Source organism: Cygnus atratus, chromosome 11 (genome assembly GCF_013377495.2).
Source record: "Cygnus atratus isolate AKBS03 ecotype Queensland, Australia chromosome 11, CAtr_DNAZoo_HiC_assembly, whole genome shotgun sequence".
NCBI lineage: Eukaryota > Metazoa > Chordata > Aves > Anseriformes > Anatidae > Cygnus > Cygnus atratus.
The window spans coordinates 7010963-7030513 of NC_066372.1; the positions used below are offsets into that span (position 1 = coordinate 7010963).

Consider the following 19551-nt stretch of genomic DNA (forward strand, 5'->3'; position numbering starts at 1 on the left):
ACCAGCAAATTGATATTTTATTCCTTTGCTTAACAAGCCAAAAAATATCCATCACAAAAGTCTTGTGTTCTTTTTTAAATGTATGCTTTTTTAATTTATGCTTTCCTTCCTGTTGCAGAAACAAGTATAACAGGAATCTCCGAGTACTTCTTATGAGGACAAAGGTTTCAACAGGAACATAGCATGATCCCTCTAACAAAGGCATCCCAGGAAGTGGCAAGCATTAGGTGAAACAGGAAATAATCACATGCTAATGTTCACCTTTATACAAACAACAGCTCAATTATCAGAATAACTGACTTCTGGATTTACAGAACAGTCAAGACAACCATACAGGCTAGTTCGTTTTTTGCCACAACAGGAAGCAAGAGATAAACGCTATTTTTTCATTACTAATGTGGCATCTTTTTTCATTTACAGTTAGCTTTTATTCTCTTTAAAGTTGCAAACAGGTATCTATCTATCTTCCAGTTTGCTACTTCTAAATCACTCCGCATTAGGGCTATGCACGAGGCAAAACATCCAAGAAAACATTAGCTATTCCTCATGTTTTCTAACTAAGAATTTATACGTTTATTTATCTTCTTTACATATTCTGCACAGATCTTATTTTTACCAACACATTCTTTAGCTTAAGAATAACGTGTCTGAAAGTTGGGTTTTTTGTCTGTTTGTTTTTAAACCACCCATTAAGAGTCATTTACCTGTTTTGGTAAGGAAAGGTGATGGGAGCTGTCACTATAACCAATAGCAGTAAAGAGCTTAGCTTTCTCTTCTGGTGTCATTAGTTCATCAATAGCTAAAAAAAAATGAAAACCCACAAAAATGTACACTTGAGTACAGCTAAAAACGTATGAGAGGAAAATTGGTTATGGTTACTAACTAAAGTTCCGCTGACACAAAGCTCATCTTCTGTTTCTCCATACTGCAGTATGTTCCATATCATAAAATAATAACCAGCCTTCATATATGGCATTACATACATAGCAGTGAAATCATTTATTAGACTACCCATAATTTCCAAATACAAAAATAACTTTAAGGAGTACTATTAGAATACATCTCTCATCCAGACAACAATCAACAGATTACAGTATTTCACTTGATGCATATTGCGCTACAGCTGTAAACTCAATGTTCTTCTTCTTACAAAGTTCTAAAATGCTTATAGCCATTTCAGAAATAGGCCGTATTTCTCAACTCAACAGTCAGTAACAGTATGTAATACTATAAAATAGATCAATACTGCATGGTACTGTCTATGCTGTACTCTCTTCTGTATAGTAGGAAGCAAGATATATTGTAACTTGTTTCTTTATCATTATTAAATAAAAGTACATAGTAACTTAAAAGTCTATTAAAAAGTTAGTATATTACAGCCTACACTTACTTTCAGGAACGGATGAGTCTTCATCTTCCTTTTTTCTAGATTCTCTCTTACCCCAGAAACCACTAAACCATCCTCCACTTTTTTTTTCACCTTCAGTGGCTTTCTTCTTCAGTAGTTTCTGTCCTGATCTTATCGTCTACAAACCAGACATTAGAATATGTAACTAATTATAATATGGTTTTTTTCTGTAAATAATTCATGTATGCATGCATGTATGTTGAATAGATATCTGAGAGACAGCAACATTATACATGCAAGGGATTAAGACCACTGACTCAGCAGACAAACAAAAAGAGGACGGGGGGCAGGGACAGAGTGGAGGAAGAGAGAATGCAAGTGTGTGCTACTTTGGGTGCTCTTTCTCGAGTCATTTCACTAGCATTCATACTGCAAAAAGGCAGGAACCGTATGAAAAGAGAATGAGTGGGGATACGAGAAGCAATTACATTTCTAACACTACAGTAACAAACCTGATGACCGAGCCACCTGTAAAACTGCATATATTTAGTAATATTTATTTTTTTCTTACATCATAGTCACACTTTCACTTTGCATTAAAAAAAAAAAATCTAGGTATGGCCACGATATCTCAAAAACAAGCAACATCATTACTGGTTTTTCATCTTTTTTATGTACATTCCAGATGTGTTGATTTCCAAAATAAAATGCATATTTAATCTACCTTTTAACAACTCTATCATAGGTATTCTTTAATTAGACTGGCTATCCACTAGAAAGGGACCAGAATACAGATAGTATGGAAACAGCTGTATATGTTTGATTCAAATACCTGCAGAATCAGTCTCGAAATAACAAAAGTCAAAGGAAGAAAACAATCATAAACCCTGAGACAATCTCCTGAATGGTACAGTGTACACAGTAGAAACACTGTGTGCACACAGTGTTAAGTTTTAGGGACTGGTATCCAGTTTGGAAATTGATTTACTCCTGTCCTGTAAAGACTGGCAACTTGCCTTCTCTCTTCCCCATCCAGTCATTTGTCACCACATTTTTTTTCAAGATTTTATCATGATAATCTTATTTGAAGTGTTAAAATATTACTGAACAGAAATTATTTCTTACCTCAACTTGTGCTTGTTGTCTTGCTAGGATTATATTGAAGACATCAAGCTTTCTTTCTAGGTCCTGTAAAAAGGTATGATGAAATCATTTGCCTCTCAACGACATTTAGGAGATGCTCACCAATACAATCACTCTACCAGCCCCTTCATCCTTATACTCTAATTTCTTCCTAGACATGCTCCTTTCTGTCAAGGGTATATCTCCTGCCAAAGTTCACTTAAAAGGTGATGTTTGATGTTAGACAGCCTGATTTTTTTTTTAAATAGATTAATCTTGCACTTCAGTAAACATGTCCAAGTTCATTACTCTGCAACCAAGAGAGGTTAATTTAACAGCAATTCACTAGAATTCTCTCTTTCCCCAATAGGTTACATTGCACTTCTGATGAAAACTGTCTTTCCAGAGCTCCTCTGCCCTAGTAAAACTATCAACCTTGATTACTCTCATGTACATTTGAACAATTATTTAATTATGGGACCAAAACATACTTTCTCTCAAGAAAAACACCACATACCTGAATTTGCTTCTGTGTTTCTTCTGACAGTTTACTCTGTGTCAGCTTATTTTTGTACATTTTCTTATAACTCTTCAGAAGCTGCCTGTGTTGTTTCATGTTACTCCACGACCACATACGAGTATGTCTTCTGATGTGAATTTCAAGAACACTGTCACCTGCGTATTTCCACCTACAACAATTCCCCACTTGTAAGCAATTTCTTATTTCATTTTGTGTAAGGCAACTTAAACATTGCAGTGGATGTAGCATATTAGTATGCACTTTGTTCACCACATCCTTTAAGTAACTTTGTTTATAAAACTTTTAATGGTTTCAACATCACTTCTGAAAAAGACTGATGGATTATATTTAATGCCTGAAGAACTATAAACTGACATTCTCTATTGACTTCTGCATGTTTACAAATTTGGGCTGTAATAGCATTAAGTACAATTACTTGATGCTGTTTGCCAAAGTGCTTAAGAACTCAGAAAGAGATCCATAAAACATTATCAATTCAAAACTAACAACTAAAATTAGAGTTGACATACGTTTCCCTCGTAAAACATTGCCTAATTTTTTCTTTAGTCATTCTAAAACTGCATTCTAACCTCTAGAACAAACATTGGCTTTTTGTTCACAGATTCTGGGATCAAAGTTAGCTTTCAAGTAATTTTCATCAGTTATTTAGTTCTTTCACATAATCCTTCTGCAAACCTTTTTTTTTTTTTTTTTTTTAACTTGGCTAAGCAAAGCTATATTAAAGTTATGATACATGCAATCTCATTCTAAAACTGTATTAACCACAAAGGAGAATGAAAAGCCTGGAAAGGACTACAGCATCTCCCCAAAAATGCATGAACATATTCAACTTACCACTGTCTGGCATTTTTATGGAGAGATACATTTGGCCTAAATCTTCTGTATGGTGCATTGCGAACCATATAATCTACGGACTCCAGAAGGTCTATCATGCTGAGGTACTAAACATAGGAAAACAAGCTTCTTGGCAAAGGTTCAGATGCCATTACACGCAATGATTAAAATACATTTATATGTTTACTGTGGCCTTCACTACTCCCCAAACTACACAGAAATGTAAGCCTATGCATTTTCATTAGTACATTAAAGTAGACCAACAACTATACCTATTATTCTCAGAGGACACCACCATCTCAATTTCTGGTTTCCTTGAAGAACAAAGTAATTGCATTTCTGTTAGCCTGCTCAGAACAAAGTCGCTGACTTTCTCAAACCAATCTTATTTTCTTCCTTGGTCAATACACAACTTCCCCAATCCTGGAACTACATTTTCATAAGCATTACTGGCACTGTTCTGAACACAGATTACACTTTAATATCAATGAGAGCTATTTAGCCAACTGTTAATTACCAGTGAATAACTGACAACAATATCATTGCTGGGGAACAATCTAAATTGATTCCTTGATAATTCCGTAGGCTTTGTTGTCAAAGCCAGTATACACGATCATTCCCATCCTTGCTTCTCTTCAGTTATAGTAACAGCTTACGGTTTTAACAGTTAAAGCAAGGTAAGGGCTAATCAAAAGAATGATTCCGTTCTCTATGTGAAAGAAATGCTACTGAAAGTGCTGTCCCCAGAGGGTCCACATATAACAGGGTCAGAGTACCTGGATCTAGTGGCAGTGAGTGACTTACATAGTGAGAAAAGGACTTGACACTTCACCACAATTATTGATACACATTTCAGTCTACGCACATATCAACGTAACTCCTAAAGAACACTGTTTTTCAACAACAAAAATATCCTACACAAAAAATCCTCACAAACTGAAGTAGATGATAACATACACCAAGCCAACTTACCTGTGGCTTAGTGAGTTCCACGGCAATTCTCTGTACTTCTACATTACAATCAAGCTTGGGAGTTTTCAGTTCTACTTCTGCATATGGGTTGATATAGAGTCTTGCAGAGGCTGATACTGGTCTAAAAACTTAAGAATTAAAATTATGTGTATATTTACAATTAAAATACATCTTAAAAGTACTTAAGTGCACTGCCTGATACATCAAACTTCATAGGGATAATGCATATGCCCAAGACCCATAGAAACAGCACGTGATTCTTACCACAAATGAGCTTAGTCCAGCACTAGTCAAAGAGAATATAAGCTCTGAGATCACAGAATGGCTCGGGTTAGGAGGGACCTTAAAGATCATCTAACTCTAACCCAGCTCCCATAGGCAGGGATGCCACCCACTAGATCAGGTTGGCAAAGGCCCCATCCAGCCTGGCCTTAAACACCTCCAGGGACGGGACATTCACAGCTTCTCTGGGCCACCTGCTCCAGTGCCTCAGTACCCTTACAGTGAAGAATTTCCTCCTAATGTCCAGTCTAAATCTGTTCTCTTTTAGTTTAAGACCATTCCCCCTTGTCCTATCGTTATCTACCCAAGTAGAGTCCTTCTCCATCTTTTTTATAAGACCTCTTTAAGTATTGAAAGGTTGCAGTGAAGTCTCCCCAGAGCCTTCTCTTCTCCAGGCTGAACATCCCCAGCTCTGTAACAGAGATCTTAATTAATCTGTTAATGTGACAGAGATGTTACATTTAGGTTTTTTGTAAAATGAAGCTACTATGGGCCTGCCTGCATAATCGGGTCAGACTAATTAACATGCTCAAAGCAGCATATATTCATATAGTTTACTTACTGTATTGGTAGTCTTGAGACTGGTTACCACCACATGGAATTCCTCTTTTCAGCTGATCCTGTGAAGAAATATGATACTGTCTAATAATTGCTGAAAGGTACTACTTTTGGGCGGTTCCCTACGGTTTAAGTAGACCAACTCCAATTCACATGTTTTCTGCAGGAGTTTTCTCCCCCCTGCATCCCCAAAAGGCATATCTAATATAGCACAAGTACTTACGAGTAAAAAGTTTTAATATACCTTTTTTTTTTAAAAAAAAGATTAAGTTTCTCTCTTCAAGGGGAAGGTTAGTACAGTTTTCATTCAACTTTGTTTAGAGGTTCATGGAACCTTGAAATCTTTCAAAAACCAGTGTGTATGAACTTAGAAATATCATAGCTCATGTATACATTCAAACACGTAGCATAATAGATCAAGTGTTTGTTTTCAAACTACTTGAGGGTACTGAGAATAAATATTCATAAACTACCCCTTCTCATGTTTAGCACATAATGAGGCCACTTAAGCCTTCCAGTATTTCACGGGTAAGATTGAAACTAAAGATAGAAAGAAGTCAGGAAAGTAATGCAACAGCCTGAGAGGTCTCAGAAATATCATGCTAGAGCTGAGTCTTCATTCAAAATGAAGTCTGTTTGCCGCTACAATCGTTCCACAATTTATTGAGAATGCTGTATTTGATGCTACCCAAACATTTTAGCTAGATTCCAAATTGCAATGGCACAATCAGTTAAAACAGGAGGCATGCTTTTAGGACAAAGTATGTATTATTGCATGTATTACATGAAAGCAGATGAAGTTTCTGTCATATTTTACAAAGTCTGTCAACATCAAGAGTTGTTTTTACGTGGAAAATATTTCACAATTATGAATTTCTTCAAGCAACTCCTTTTCCCAGTTCCTTAATTAAAAACAGCTTTACATTTTATAAAAGGTACAGTTCTCATTAAAAATATTTGTATTTCAACTTATCTTCTATCTACTGCTCCACAGTAATAAAAGCTAGCTTTTCGATGAGATTAAGTGTGTAACAGCTAATCTCACAAACAGCCATATGCTCACATTATTTAAATATGAAGACTGTTGTATGAAAGTGACAGATTGCTATGGATTACACAGCTTATTTTAACTACAAGTCTGACCAATAAGCTACAATAATAAATACAATTTCTGGATAATACTGTTTAAAAGTAAGACTAAAATGGCCTGTCTGGATAGAAGGTCTAGCTTTCCAGGAAACAAGCTACACTATGAACTACATATAAAATGTATTCAGGTCTTTAATACAGAGAATGCTACTAAAAATATGTTATTTGCTGTTTATTTAGTTTATGTATTTGTTTTAAAACTGTGAAACAGAGAGGATTTAACAAGCTGTTGAAAGGATTTCCACAAGTAATCTTATGCCCATGCCAAATTCCAGTCGTCCCCCATGTTTCTTCAAGCCTTCTCAGATGTGTTCTGAGCTGCTTCCTGCTTTCCCTCTCTTCCCCTTCTATGCACAGGGCCATAAAGGTTGCCAAATTCACCAAAGCACACAAAGATGACTAATCACAACTGACAGATTTTTAACTCACAGAAATGATGCATCAAAAGCTGCAGCTATGATCTCAAAAAAAAAGCCCCATCACAAGACGCAAAACATCCAAATGACAATCCCAGTATGCAATGTGACACTAGTACAAAGTGCCAAAACTGCTAAGGATTTCAAGAACTGGAAAAAACTGCAAGTGGTGAGATGCTTCGAGTTAACAGGTGATCAGAATACTAGACACCATCTGCTACAGTGGAATTGTTCTGCCATCAACCCTCAAAGAAAAGTTTACATGCAGAACATACCACAGGGTTTTGAAACAGAGAACTCCATTTTATAGTCATGGAGAGCAAAGCTCCCATACTTCTTTCAGAGATTATGTTAAGAACTCAATTGATGATGTCAGGTAAGCCAGTGTTAGATGGCCACAATGCCATCTGTCCACAAGCATGTGAAGCACTGATTCACCAAGGAACTTTTCCTGTGCAACATGTGCTAGGTGACCCTGCTTGGTGGTGGGGGCGGGCATGGGGGACGACTAGATCTCCAGAGGTCTTTTCGAACCTCAACCATCCTGTGATTCCATGGACAATTTTGGCATGATGCATTTGAAGAACTAAGGCTTTTGCTGCTGTCAATTCAAACAGTGTATTCTGTACATACTGGTTTGCATTTACATCTCACTTCAGACTGGTTGAGATCTAACAGAGAAAATATCCACAGAAAAACTCTGACGCCGGTGTCTGCAAGTATTATGATCAAATGTCACTCACTCCACGCTAACTCTGAAAACACTGACATTAACTTGGCTGTTATTAATATGCAAGCATCTCTGCTAAACTAGAAAGGCATAAGGGAAAGTGCTCTGAGGTAATTCAGCTATTTAAACAAAGCAAGAGACTACAGACAGGATAAAGAATCAACATATTCACAGCATTTTCTACATACAGTGAACTTAACACCCCAGCTTTGAGACAAAAAGAATTGCTCTACAATGGGAACTTGAACAGAATAAAAGGACGTCTTAGGTTTCAAGATCCATGTAACAGGCAAGATTCAGAGTACACTTCCTCACTGGTTGGTTTTACGCTTAAGTTTTGAACCAACCTTCCCTATCAGCATGAAGCCTATCTGGTTACGTATACCTTTTATTAACTAGGAAAAAAAAAAAAAAAAAAGATACCTCTAAAAGACAAGTACAACAGAAGAAAAGGAAACAAGGGAAACAAGCAGTATTGTACAAGGATACACAGAATATTTGCATAACCTCTATAAACAAGCTGTTTTTTAACCACATTAATGTCATAGCCATCTGAAATAAACTTAACACTAATGGTGCCTTTACAGTTCAGTAGTCCTCATCTGTAGCACAGAAAGAGGATGTTTGCCCTCAGACATAATTTGTATCTATACAACTGCCCTATTCATAGCACTAAAGTTCCCAGTTCCCCTTCTGAGGAAGTAAAACTTGTGAGAGAAGGCAGAAATGAAAGCAAAGCAAGTACTTCATAGACTTACAACATTACAAGCTGCAAGAGACAATTACTCATCTAGCTAATAGCTACCCAAAACATGAACAGAGCAGAAATAAAGAGACAGAGCCTCCAGGAAACTTACATACTTAAATTTGAGTTTAAAATGCTAATTTAACGGAAAGAATAAAATACATGCCTCTTGTTCTGTATGCAATTTACACTCACTGCCCTCCTACTGTGTCTCATCATCTGCAATGGAGCACCTTCATGTACTTCAGTCTCTTCAGTCTGACAAGTGCAGCATTCATTCATTCATATATAAAACTTATACTAATAAACCTCTTCCAAAATTTTACCAGAGCTGTTTCCCACAATGAGGGGTTCTACCTTAATAGAAATACTACATTAACCTCTCTAACTTAAAAGTCCGAGGATTGATACACTCTACCTATAAGCTTTGGTTTGTTTTTTTAAAAAAAGCTTTCTGCTTTAACATCTTGTTCTTCTGTTTGGTTTTGTTTCAGTCACACAGCTTAGGTATCTGGATAACACATGATATGAGTTTCTGCTCTGATAAGGACATAATATTCTGAAATTTTATTAATTCTGTGTTCATTTAATAATTCAATTTTCATTACAGTAGCTATATAAAACCTCATATAGCCCAGATACTAACAAACAGTACTTGCTAAGGTCAAGATGAACATGCCAACAAAACTGATTTTAAAGACCCAATTTCTGACCATTTCTAAACCTATAGGAGTTGGTAACATATAGAGGTAACAAAAAAGGATTAGCGTTAATGGTGTGATGGATTAACATATGACTCTGGTATCAAAATAGAGTTGACCAAATGCGTTGACCAAAATGTGTGAGGGTGGGGGTTTGTAAAAATTAGTATGGCATAACTTAAAATACCACAAGAGCCGTGAAATATAGTACACATTTTCTTCTACATTACCAATATTTGTTCACGGGAGCCATGATAATACATTTTGCTGTGTACATTCCAATAAGCACTGAGGCTGTCCAAGCACAAAAGCTGTGTAGGGAAAAAAAAAAAATCAACAGATTCCATACTCAGTATTCAATCCATACTATGAATTTAGCTTTCCATTTGAGAAAACAAAGGCATGTTAGACAGCAAATATACTACAAGCACTGAGATGTATTTAATCTTTAAAGCACTAAGATTTATTTAATCTTATAATACTATTTTTCAAATGAAAATTACTTGCTCAAAAGCAAGCTCTTAAACAAGTTCACACACTGGTTAAACACAACAGGGTGGGAAGAAGGAGGGGAACACAAGCAAGCACGCTTAGCTACCAGAATCCCAAATACATGTTAGGCATATAGACTAGAATGAAAAATGGCAGTTTGACAAAACTATTTGAAATCATAATTACTATGCAGACTTCAGACTTGTTGTATAATGCCTTTAATGAGATGATCAGTGTTTGCTTTTAACTATTTAAACCACGGACTTGAAAGTTATGGCTTATATAAAGCCAGTAATCTTCGTTCTACTTCTGTTCAATTACAAAGTAAAATTAAGAAGAAAAAGAAGAATTCACAACACATTTTGCAACTCTTCTTTACAACTACAAACTGTTACACTCCAAAGATTAGTTGCTCACTTGGTAGCTAGGAAAAAACACCATATTACCTTGTATATTACTTTCGTAGCTTCATTCAGAATAGAAGGCTTCCAGTTCTCATTTGTTGTCTAAAAGGTCAAAGTGATAAAAGTCATTCTGTGCATCTTATTTAACACAACCAAGTTTTATCTTATACTTTCAAGCACAGAATGAGTCATTTTGGTGCTACTAGATAACCTAAGTCAGTTCCTCTAGACTGCATATGCACAGCTCATAATCCAGTATTAAATTTGTGGGTTTATTTCAATTTTCAACTTCTTATCCCACCCATTAAAATCCTTTGAATCTATGGCAAACAAAGGTGAGCTGAAACTCTGTCCCCTCTTTTCTCAAAAGGCCTGGCAAAATACCACGTTGTTCATCATGACATAATGTTTGCTTACTTTATTTATTAGACAAGGAGATAACCCCCATCAAAGTCAACACATTCAGTTTTAAAGATCACTTGTATCGTAAGAACAAAACACTAGTCTCAAAAAGTATGATGTTCCTCAATCATCTTCTCTGCTGCTTGAACAAACTTCAAGTACTACTTGCACGAATAAAAGACTGTCTTACCCTCCATATGCATACTGTCATTGCATCATATTAAACACGTGACTTTTCCTTTCTGGTACCCAAACAAAGATAAGTAAATCAAAAATGTAAAAACATGCATGCACATAATTACCAATAAACTAAGCTCACTCAATGTCATTCCCAAAGAAATCGGACACTGTGGATCTGTGATCTACAAAAATAGAAAAAGAACAGCTATTTATCTCTACTGCCTGCATACAAAGATGCATCATATCATTAAAACTGACTGAAATCCTGAGCTGTTTTAAGGGTCTTCCTTTGCTTCAGTATTCTAACACCGAGTTGGGACAAAACCAATATGGCTGTAGTTTAAAGGCTTCAGAATTCAATTCTAAAATTGCATTTCAGGTCCTAAAACTTTCATAAGGTAAAGAACTGAAAAAATACAAAGAACCATACCTCAGTCAGCTACATCATTTTCTGACTTCCATTCTTCCCACCACTTTGAATATGACTCTGGAAACAGTCCCAAAATAAGGGAAATACTCTACATCCGATACTTCCCATCTACTTGCAACTATCCCATCACAAACTGCTTCATCTTTTTTCTTAAAAGAAGCTGGAACTGGGATAGAATACTAGTGTGGTTTATATAAAGATACTCCATAATCTAGTAGGTGTTTTAAACATTTTGTTTTCCAACTCATCCATAAGCTCTCATGTTCCTGCCATTCTCCATTTCACCCATTACACCAAAAAAATCTGTATATCATTTGAGCATGTTAATATATGACAAACCGCCACCACCCAAATTTAGTGAGCAAGGTACCACTGAACAATGCAAAACAAAGAACATCTAGTTCATATATTCAAAACACTTCTGACTTCTGGTTGTACCTGAGGTACTTCATCTAAAGTGGTGTAGAAGAAACCACAATAACTTTTTCAATGTGGCAAATAACAGTTTATCTCTACTGACTAGACTATAATGACTGCACTTCAGTTGAATTTAAGATAGAAAGGAGTACGTGCCAGATACTTACATCATCTTCATATTTAACATGAATGCCTGTGATTTTGACTTGCACATTTTTTATAACTTGAGTTGCAAGCTTTTCTAAAAAAGTATCTTTCTTCTCCTCCTTTGGTTTGTCTGGAAAATAAAATAAGTCAGCATTCAGCCTAACAGTTGATTTTAACCACAGCTATTCCCATGTAAATGTAATGCTTATTCTAATGTGAATACTTAACACTTCAGTTTTTAGTTTTTCAGATGTTTTCCTTTTCTGTACATCCATATTCTGACGATGTGCTATTAGCTGTGTGCACACAACAGAACCATTGGAAAACTTATGTTTAAGTTTCAGTGAAGACAGTTTAGCTTACAGCAAGTTCCAGTTTCATTTTTATTTTTAGGATACATCTCCCCACTCCTTCTAAGCTAAGAGGTTCTCTTAAAAGCCCCTCAGCAATTAACTATGAGTTTCAACAAGCAAGTATCTTTCAAATAGATACGAAGGTGTAATTCAGTACAAAGTATCTTAGAATAATCTGATGAAGGTGATACTTGCACAATACAAGATCAGTCCATTAGAGCCTTTTACAGGACATTGCTTGAGAATATTAAAAAGCTTGCATACCATAAACAAAAATAAAAAGATACTCCGGACAATACTCCATTTGTTCAATAATGGAATCATACTGTGATCGTTTAAGCTAAGTTAATCATTTAACCTGAACTAAGTTCAATCTTATTTGATAGAGAGAATGGATATACAGCAACGAAAGTCTCTCTCCAGTTTATGTCCCCCCTTTCAAAAAGGAGGGGAAAAATAAGAAGTATCAGTGGATGCTAAAGAAAGAGAAACTAATCCTAAATAAGAGAAACTAATCCTAAATAATGCAGAATATATAGTATTTTAAGAAGTTGAAAGCCATGTATTTTACCCACCTTTTGAGTGATCATGACTTTTAAAGGGTCTCTTAAAATGCTTTTTATACTTTTTACGCTTACGTCCTTTTTCAGCGCAAGCAATTTTTTGGAAAAGGATAAAATTCAAGTTAGTAAGGCAGAAATGCAAGACAATAAAAGACAGAAGAAAGTTTAGCTTGTCTTAAAGCAAAGTGACTTAGGAAGCGTGCATTAAAAGCTTTTAAAGAATTGCATAGCCATTAATGATGCCATCAGTTTGTTTGTTTTTTTAAAGCTAAACATCATTTAAGTTTAAAGCCCCACTAAAATAAGCAGCCAGTAACAACTTTAAATTACATATGCAAATTTCCACTGGATCAAGACAGGGTCCTGCCAATTGTAAAGTCAAGGCATTAAATTCAAATTTCAATATTCCTTATATATCATCTCGTGAGTTTGAGGAATTACAAATGATCACCAGGCTTCTCAGCAAACACACAGTCAGGCCTTTTGATGAATGCATTGCATAACACACTTTCAGATCTCTTACATACAAAGAAGATCTGAAAACAGAAGCATGACTACTTACTAGAACCCCGATGAATAAACTTCTCTGTAATCCAAGCATTTATTTATTTAATGACTTAAGGAAAAGGCATAGTTGTCTTAACTTAACAGCTAACAATATGCGCACAGGAAAACCTTTAGTTTAAATCCAGATGAGACTTCTACTATATAGGTGTGCAACTTCCAAGTTAAGAAACTCAAAACATACAAGAAAACCCAAAGAACATTTATCAATAAGATTCTCACAACAATCAACAGTAGGGTATGAAAGCAATCTGAAATAACAACAACAGTAACTACAAAAAAGGCATACAGAAATAATGATTATTTAAATGGCTTTATATAAAATTAAATTCTTATATTCGCACATGAATTATGGTCAAACAAATCACAACCATTACATGAATTAAGTTAATGCTCTTTTTTTCCCATATTTTCAAAGAAAACCGGTTTGGTGAGTTGCGTGGTTTCTTCCCCCTCTCTGGCCATAAAGGGGAAAAAGAATGTTTAACTTTAAAAGGTTATAGCAGAAGAAGGGTGTGTCCTATGAAAGCAAGACAGAAGAAAGTGTAATGGCCTATTTAACTTAGGGGAAGAGCTTTATTTCGATGTACTTTGCATACTTGTTCAAACAAAGGAGAAAGAAGTGCCAGCCAAGACTTCAACCTGTCTTGCACTTACAAGGTGGTCATGCTACAAATAAAAAATGTAGAGGGAGTCACAAAGAGGAAAATCTATGCCAAACAGAAATTATGTTTTCTTTTGAATAGTTCCTTTTAGTGGTACAAGGAACCCTCTAGAGAGGATAGTTTAAAAGACAGCTTACTTCACTTTGTATTGAATTTGTAGTTCTCGGACTTTCATTTGCACGTTAGACAAAACTAAGGCAACATGGGTTTACGCTTGATTATGTGCATCCACTACTATGGAGAGACTAAACACAGTCCAAGTAAAGCTTGAAGCTCATTCTAAACCTTGACTCAGATAAAAGTTCCCTAGATATTTTTAGCTAAGAGTAACATTCTGAAAATCTGGTTCAAGAAGATAAAAAACAGCAGCAGATACAACATAACAGCTCCAACGAATTTCAGCGGAAACTGCTTCCTTGTCTAAAAGCTATCAAATTAAACAAAATCAAGGAAAAAAACATACTAAAAGCCTTCTGTCTGCTATGACTCATTTTGCCTGTCCACTATTTCAAGACATCCTAAACTTACGGTATTTTTAAGACCAGACATTTTAGGAATTACCCTCTGTTCTCAAAATATCTACACGACCTTATTTTAAAACTAAAGCAGAATGTTGTCAGTATTTTATGACATTCTTGAACTCAAGATGGCCGATGGCTATTTTTCTAAGTGGTGTCTTAATTTCCTTGAACAGCCATTCAATTAAGCTAAGACTAGTCACACAAAGTTTCTGCTTGAATCCACAATCATCACCTTATTTCTAGAATCATCAATATGCATATGCTCACCAAACATGCTGTTTCCTCATTTTAAATTTGGCTGCTTTGGGTTTTTTTGTTTTTAAAAACACAAGCTGCAATTAACCATGCATACCCACCAGGCTTGGTGTCCTTGCAAATCAGACTCTCCAAATGATACAAGGAATCTCGTGAATGAGTGCCTTGGTCCACATGGCAGCAAATAACCGAAAAACACATTTTGTTTAACAGGAGGAAATTGGATCCTGATATAATGTTACATTCTGCTCTTGAATGAATGTTGGGTTTGTAAGACTCATGTGTCAAGTTAGCATTTACAGTATAGTATCTGACAGCCAGAGCCACTTCAGAAATATCTAGTTTCAAATACTATCTACAGATGCAAATTAGGTAATTTTCAATTTACTTCTATCCAGCAAAAGACAAGAGTTTCAAGCTTTGGTCTCCATTAATGAGTTTTAACACTGAGAGACTTGCATAGCTTGGAGAACAGAAAATGTTTTGTCAGCTTGTGTCAGCAGACCTTGCTATCACTTATCCGTCACACTATAACCACACAGAGACCTGACCATTTTGCTCAACATTTGAATAGGATGTTGAAAGAAAATATCCCCAGGACTATTTATGCCAAGTGATTCTCAAATAAATGAAAGTACTGAATTAAGATTATACACTTATTCATGTAAGTTGAGTAACAGTCACAAAAGCAAATTCAGCTAAGAATTCATGGAGAAAATATTCTGTTCAGTGTATTTTCCAGATTTTCACCAGCTGTTGCAAGCTCTTAAAAGCTTACAGGAAGAGCTGAATTTCTTATGAGTTTACAGCATAGCAGAGCAATTTGGACCCCAAGACCTTTGTACCTAGCGAAGGCAAGAGATCTGCTCATACAAGAACAAGACAAGTCCTCGTGACTACAGTATTCTAATACAAGACCTGGTCACACAAATTGCAAAGCTATTGTACCACTGAGTGAGGCTGCAGCATGACAGCAATTTAAAATCATCTGTCTTGAACATTCCTCTAGCTTTTTAAACCCCAAGCCAAAAGTTTAATACTGCATCTTTGTAAAACATGACTCTGAATCTAATTCTAGTTCTTCACATGACAAGTCGATCTACTGAGGTATCATTTTTATCTAACTCTTTTTAACTCTTTTTCAAAAGCCGTGCAAATGCTGGATGTATTAAGACAAAAAAAAAAAAAAAGACTTTTGACTTTTCTTGCAAATGCGTTGAATCTATATTACATCAAGTTCCAGATTTGCAGTTCCTCAAGTGCTGCCTACCAGGTTAAATTCTTCTTGTTACATTATCCCTTCATCCCATTGCTACCGATGGAAAAAATAACAGCTTAAACATTGCTGCTCCTACAGTATCCAAGTCCTCCATAATCAGGGTAAAACTTCTACAAATATTCCCTTGTCCCAGTATGAACTAATGGCTGCAAAATTCATCAGCTGAGGTTGTCTTAGCTCACACACAGTTTCTGGCACATTAAAGACAAGAAATAAAGCAGGGCTTATTTCTTCACTGTATATAGATGACCAAATTGCTGTCTGAAGGAAAATGCAAATGTATATTTCAAACTACCAGAACAGGATAACGCAGTAGAGAGTCCTGCAACTGGAAAATAAAGTAAGCAAAGAGACTACAATATGGACTGTTTTTTCCCCCCAAGCGTTCTAAGCATCATTTTATTTTCAGGAGATTTTGCAAGGCAAATGACTTGCGGCATTGCAAGTTTTCATTACCTGTCATTCTGTCATTGGCTCTGAACTTGGTCTCTGTCCATACAAGTCTAATTTATACTGTTATTCTATTGGAGTTATTTGAGGGAAAGAAAAAAAAAGCTAACTGGGCTGAAACGATCAATTCTTTTACCCAATCATGGAAAATTTTACATTTTTAATGATCTAAATCACAGCTTTGGTTAAAGTTTCCTGTCTTCATGTTCAACTGTTTTCTTGTGTCATTACTTACTACCTCATCAAGACAGTTTCATTTTCTAAACTAGTCCAAATGCAGTACATCAGAAAAAGACAGCAGAAACTGAACTGAAAGCATTATTGTTGGTATTTTTTGTGAAAAATTTACAAACCTTACCACTCTCCTTAAAGTTTCCTTTAAGCAAAGAATGTCTTATGCTCGTCTAGAACACGTTATTAAACATCCATTACTAAAACTCCAAAGCAAGATACATTTTCCTCATGCAATGTAGTTGCTGTCTTTGGTCCTATTCCCCAAAAGCTTTGAGAAAAAATATGCCAGATAATCCAGTCCTCATTTCCAATGTACAAAGGAATGATAAACAAAATGAGTAACGCTCTAAGTTTCAGAGCAAAAAGATTTTTAAAGCACTGCAGCAAGAGTCCAACTGGAGGAGTTGGGCTCAATAATCCTTGTGGGTTCCTTCCAACTCAGAATATTCAGTGATTCTATAGTAAGCGATTCTGAGATTAGCTAGACACTTAATTTATAAAGTCCATCACAACATAGGACTTCCTTTCCATAGCACAATAGGTCCTCAAATTCCAGGGGAGGAATTATTAACTCTGTACCTTTTTCTGCTGCTTTCTGCAAGGTTTCTTCGATTCTTGCCAGTTCCTTCTGTTTATTATCTTGCAAGTATTTTTCTTCCTTCTCTGCATCATATTTAATGCCTGTAAACCAAGTTGGGACAGCTTTAACCCTATGTTTCAAATTTTATAAATGCATAATCAAGCAATGTGCACAATATTGAGCATTATGTTGCAAAATGTCATTTGAAGCAAAGGCTATTCTAGGTCCGAATGCTGAAACCTGCATCCAGCCTTGGAAACTGGGATTTTTACACAGTAGAACACAAAAGACTGCATCAGCATTTAAGCATTGTTTTTCAAGAGGATGTTTCCATGAGTACTCGGACCTTCAAGTGTGGTCTGTGTAATGTAACAGGTTTTAATTCACATCACATATATGTGATGCTCTCGAAACTTGAAAGTTTCCTTCATACAACAGAGCATCTGATTTCAGAGAAAACAAATCAAGTTCTCTGATCCTCTTCCCCCCTCCCTAAAAATCAGTTCTAATGGAATGACTACTTTTGATTGCTCTAAGTCAGAAGCAGACAGACTATATCATGCAACAGTCAAAAGATCTAAACCATGCCAGAAGAATGGATTCAGGATAAGCACGCATCAGAGGAAACCTGTTAAACTGAACTTCAAATGAATACAACCAAGGATTTTCATGAAAGGTACCCTTTATCATCTTGTTCATGCTCCCCTTTTTAACCCACCTTTCTTCCACTCATTTGCCAGCATTCATCTAGAAATCTCCCTGAAGGAACAGAAAGTAAAAATGGCAGCTTATATGAAGTAATTGCTATTATACACTTGAATAAATGGGCACCCTTATATATTTTTCTCCCTTCCATTATTTAACTGTGTTGTTGAGGAGTTTACTTACTTGCTCCAGGAACTATTAGAAGATACAAGCCTTCTAGAGTTGCAACAACTGCCTCACCATACAGGTTCTTCCAAGGAATCTTCAGAGTAAGTTTATCTATATAAAGCAGATAAAAGTTACATCAAAATGTTTATTTTTGTATATATGCTTAGCCTGATCAGTAACTCAGGCAATACAGGGCATTAGCCCTTTATCTTCATTCATGTCCTAAACAATTTAGAAAGTGAGGAGATACTGGATGGGCATATCTTTTATAAAGCCCTTGAAGTTACAAAATGCATGCAGAGAAAATAAAAGCAATAGATTTAAGTACAAAGATGCTGTTTGAGTCCAAATAGTCAAGATCAAAATTTGAAATTGTGAATGGAGTTTAATTTGCTGGGATTAATATGATTTCTCCAGGAAAATATAAGAAGAAATACAATACATTCACCTCCAACAAACATTTCATGTGAAAAAAGCAATGCTGACCTCAAGGGAATCAATTTCTAACAACATTTATCTAAGAGTTCTTAAACTCTTGGCATGTTTGCCAGTTTTTCAGGAATCTTACTTAATTTCTTCATATTCCTTATCTTTCCTTTAAAGGATCACAAACGCTAAAATTATACCAAAAAGCTCTCTTGATCATCCGTGTACCTGAAAAGAACCTCTCAGGCATGTTTTCATACCCAGACTGTGAAGTTACACAAACAGGGTTAGGCAGATAACTTTTTATGATTTATTTAGTGCAGTCACATTAGACATCAACACTAATTTCAACAGCAAGCACTATTACAGAGAGCACTGAAGAAGAAATTATAAAAAATTCTGAGGCAAGACTCATATTAAGGTCTTAAAATTTCAATTTTAAGATTCAGGTTGAAACAAAAACTTACCTATCTGACCAACTTTTACTCTAAAAGGTACATCCAGTTCACTCTGTAAAGAAAAATAAGTATTAAATAGCTACATGTATTTTGAAGGTAACCTGATTTATATAGCAAAATTATTATCCTGACTTCTCTTAAAACTATCCTCTCAAAACTGAAATTCCAGAACAGAAACAGTTCTCTATATGATATAGCTTTAATTATTTAACAATAATCACGTGAACACAGGTATCCATAAATATAGTTAGGCTTGTAGAAAACCTAAAAACAAAGGAGTCACACATTTCTAGCAATTCTCTCCTACAAGTTTCATAATGCCTTGCTCCAAAGGTTATCTAAGAAGTAGATTTTTATTTACATAAGAGAATACAATTTTTTTTGATTTGCCAAATAGGTGTTCTCTTTTTAATTATCAGTAAATACTAAGCGTTGCACTAAGATATTTTAAAAGCCTCAA

General features: G+C 35.5%; 1 protein-coding gene across 1 annotated transcript in view; it reads right to left on the reverse strand.

Annotated features, from left to right (window-relative positions):
* VPS13C (vacuolar protein sorting 13 homolog C) overlaps positions 1 to 19551 on the reverse strand; it is an 89720-nt gene that overhangs the window by 66981 nt on the left and 3188 nt on the right. The window contains exons 3-16 of the mRNA XM_050712971.1: positions 19101 to 19143; positions 18223 to 18318; positions 17334 to 17435; positions 11891 to 12000; positions 10999 to 11058; positions 10337 to 10396; positions 9629 to 9709; positions 5662 to 5719; positions 4818 to 4945; positions 3846 to 3952; positions 2988 to 3159; positions 2474 to 2536; positions 1391 to 1526; positions 705 to 799 (exon numbers count right to left, since the gene is read on the reverse strand). Coding sequence (XP_050568928.1) covers positions 705 to 799; positions 1391 to 1526; positions 2474 to 2536; positions 2988 to 3159; positions 3846 to 3952; positions 4818 to 4945; positions 5662 to 5719; positions 9629 to 9709; positions 10337 to 10396; positions 10999 to 11058; positions 11891 to 12000; positions 17334 to 17435; positions 18223 to 18318; positions 19101 to 19143 — 1311 coding nt within the window. The remainder of the gene's footprint in view (positions 1 to 704; positions 800 to 1390; positions 1527 to 2473; positions 2537 to 2987; positions 3160 to 3845; positions 3953 to 4817; positions 4946 to 5661; positions 5720 to 9628; positions 9710 to 10336; positions 10397 to 10998; positions 11059 to 11890; positions 12001 to 17333; positions 17436 to 18222; positions 18319 to 19100; positions 19144 to 19551) is intronic.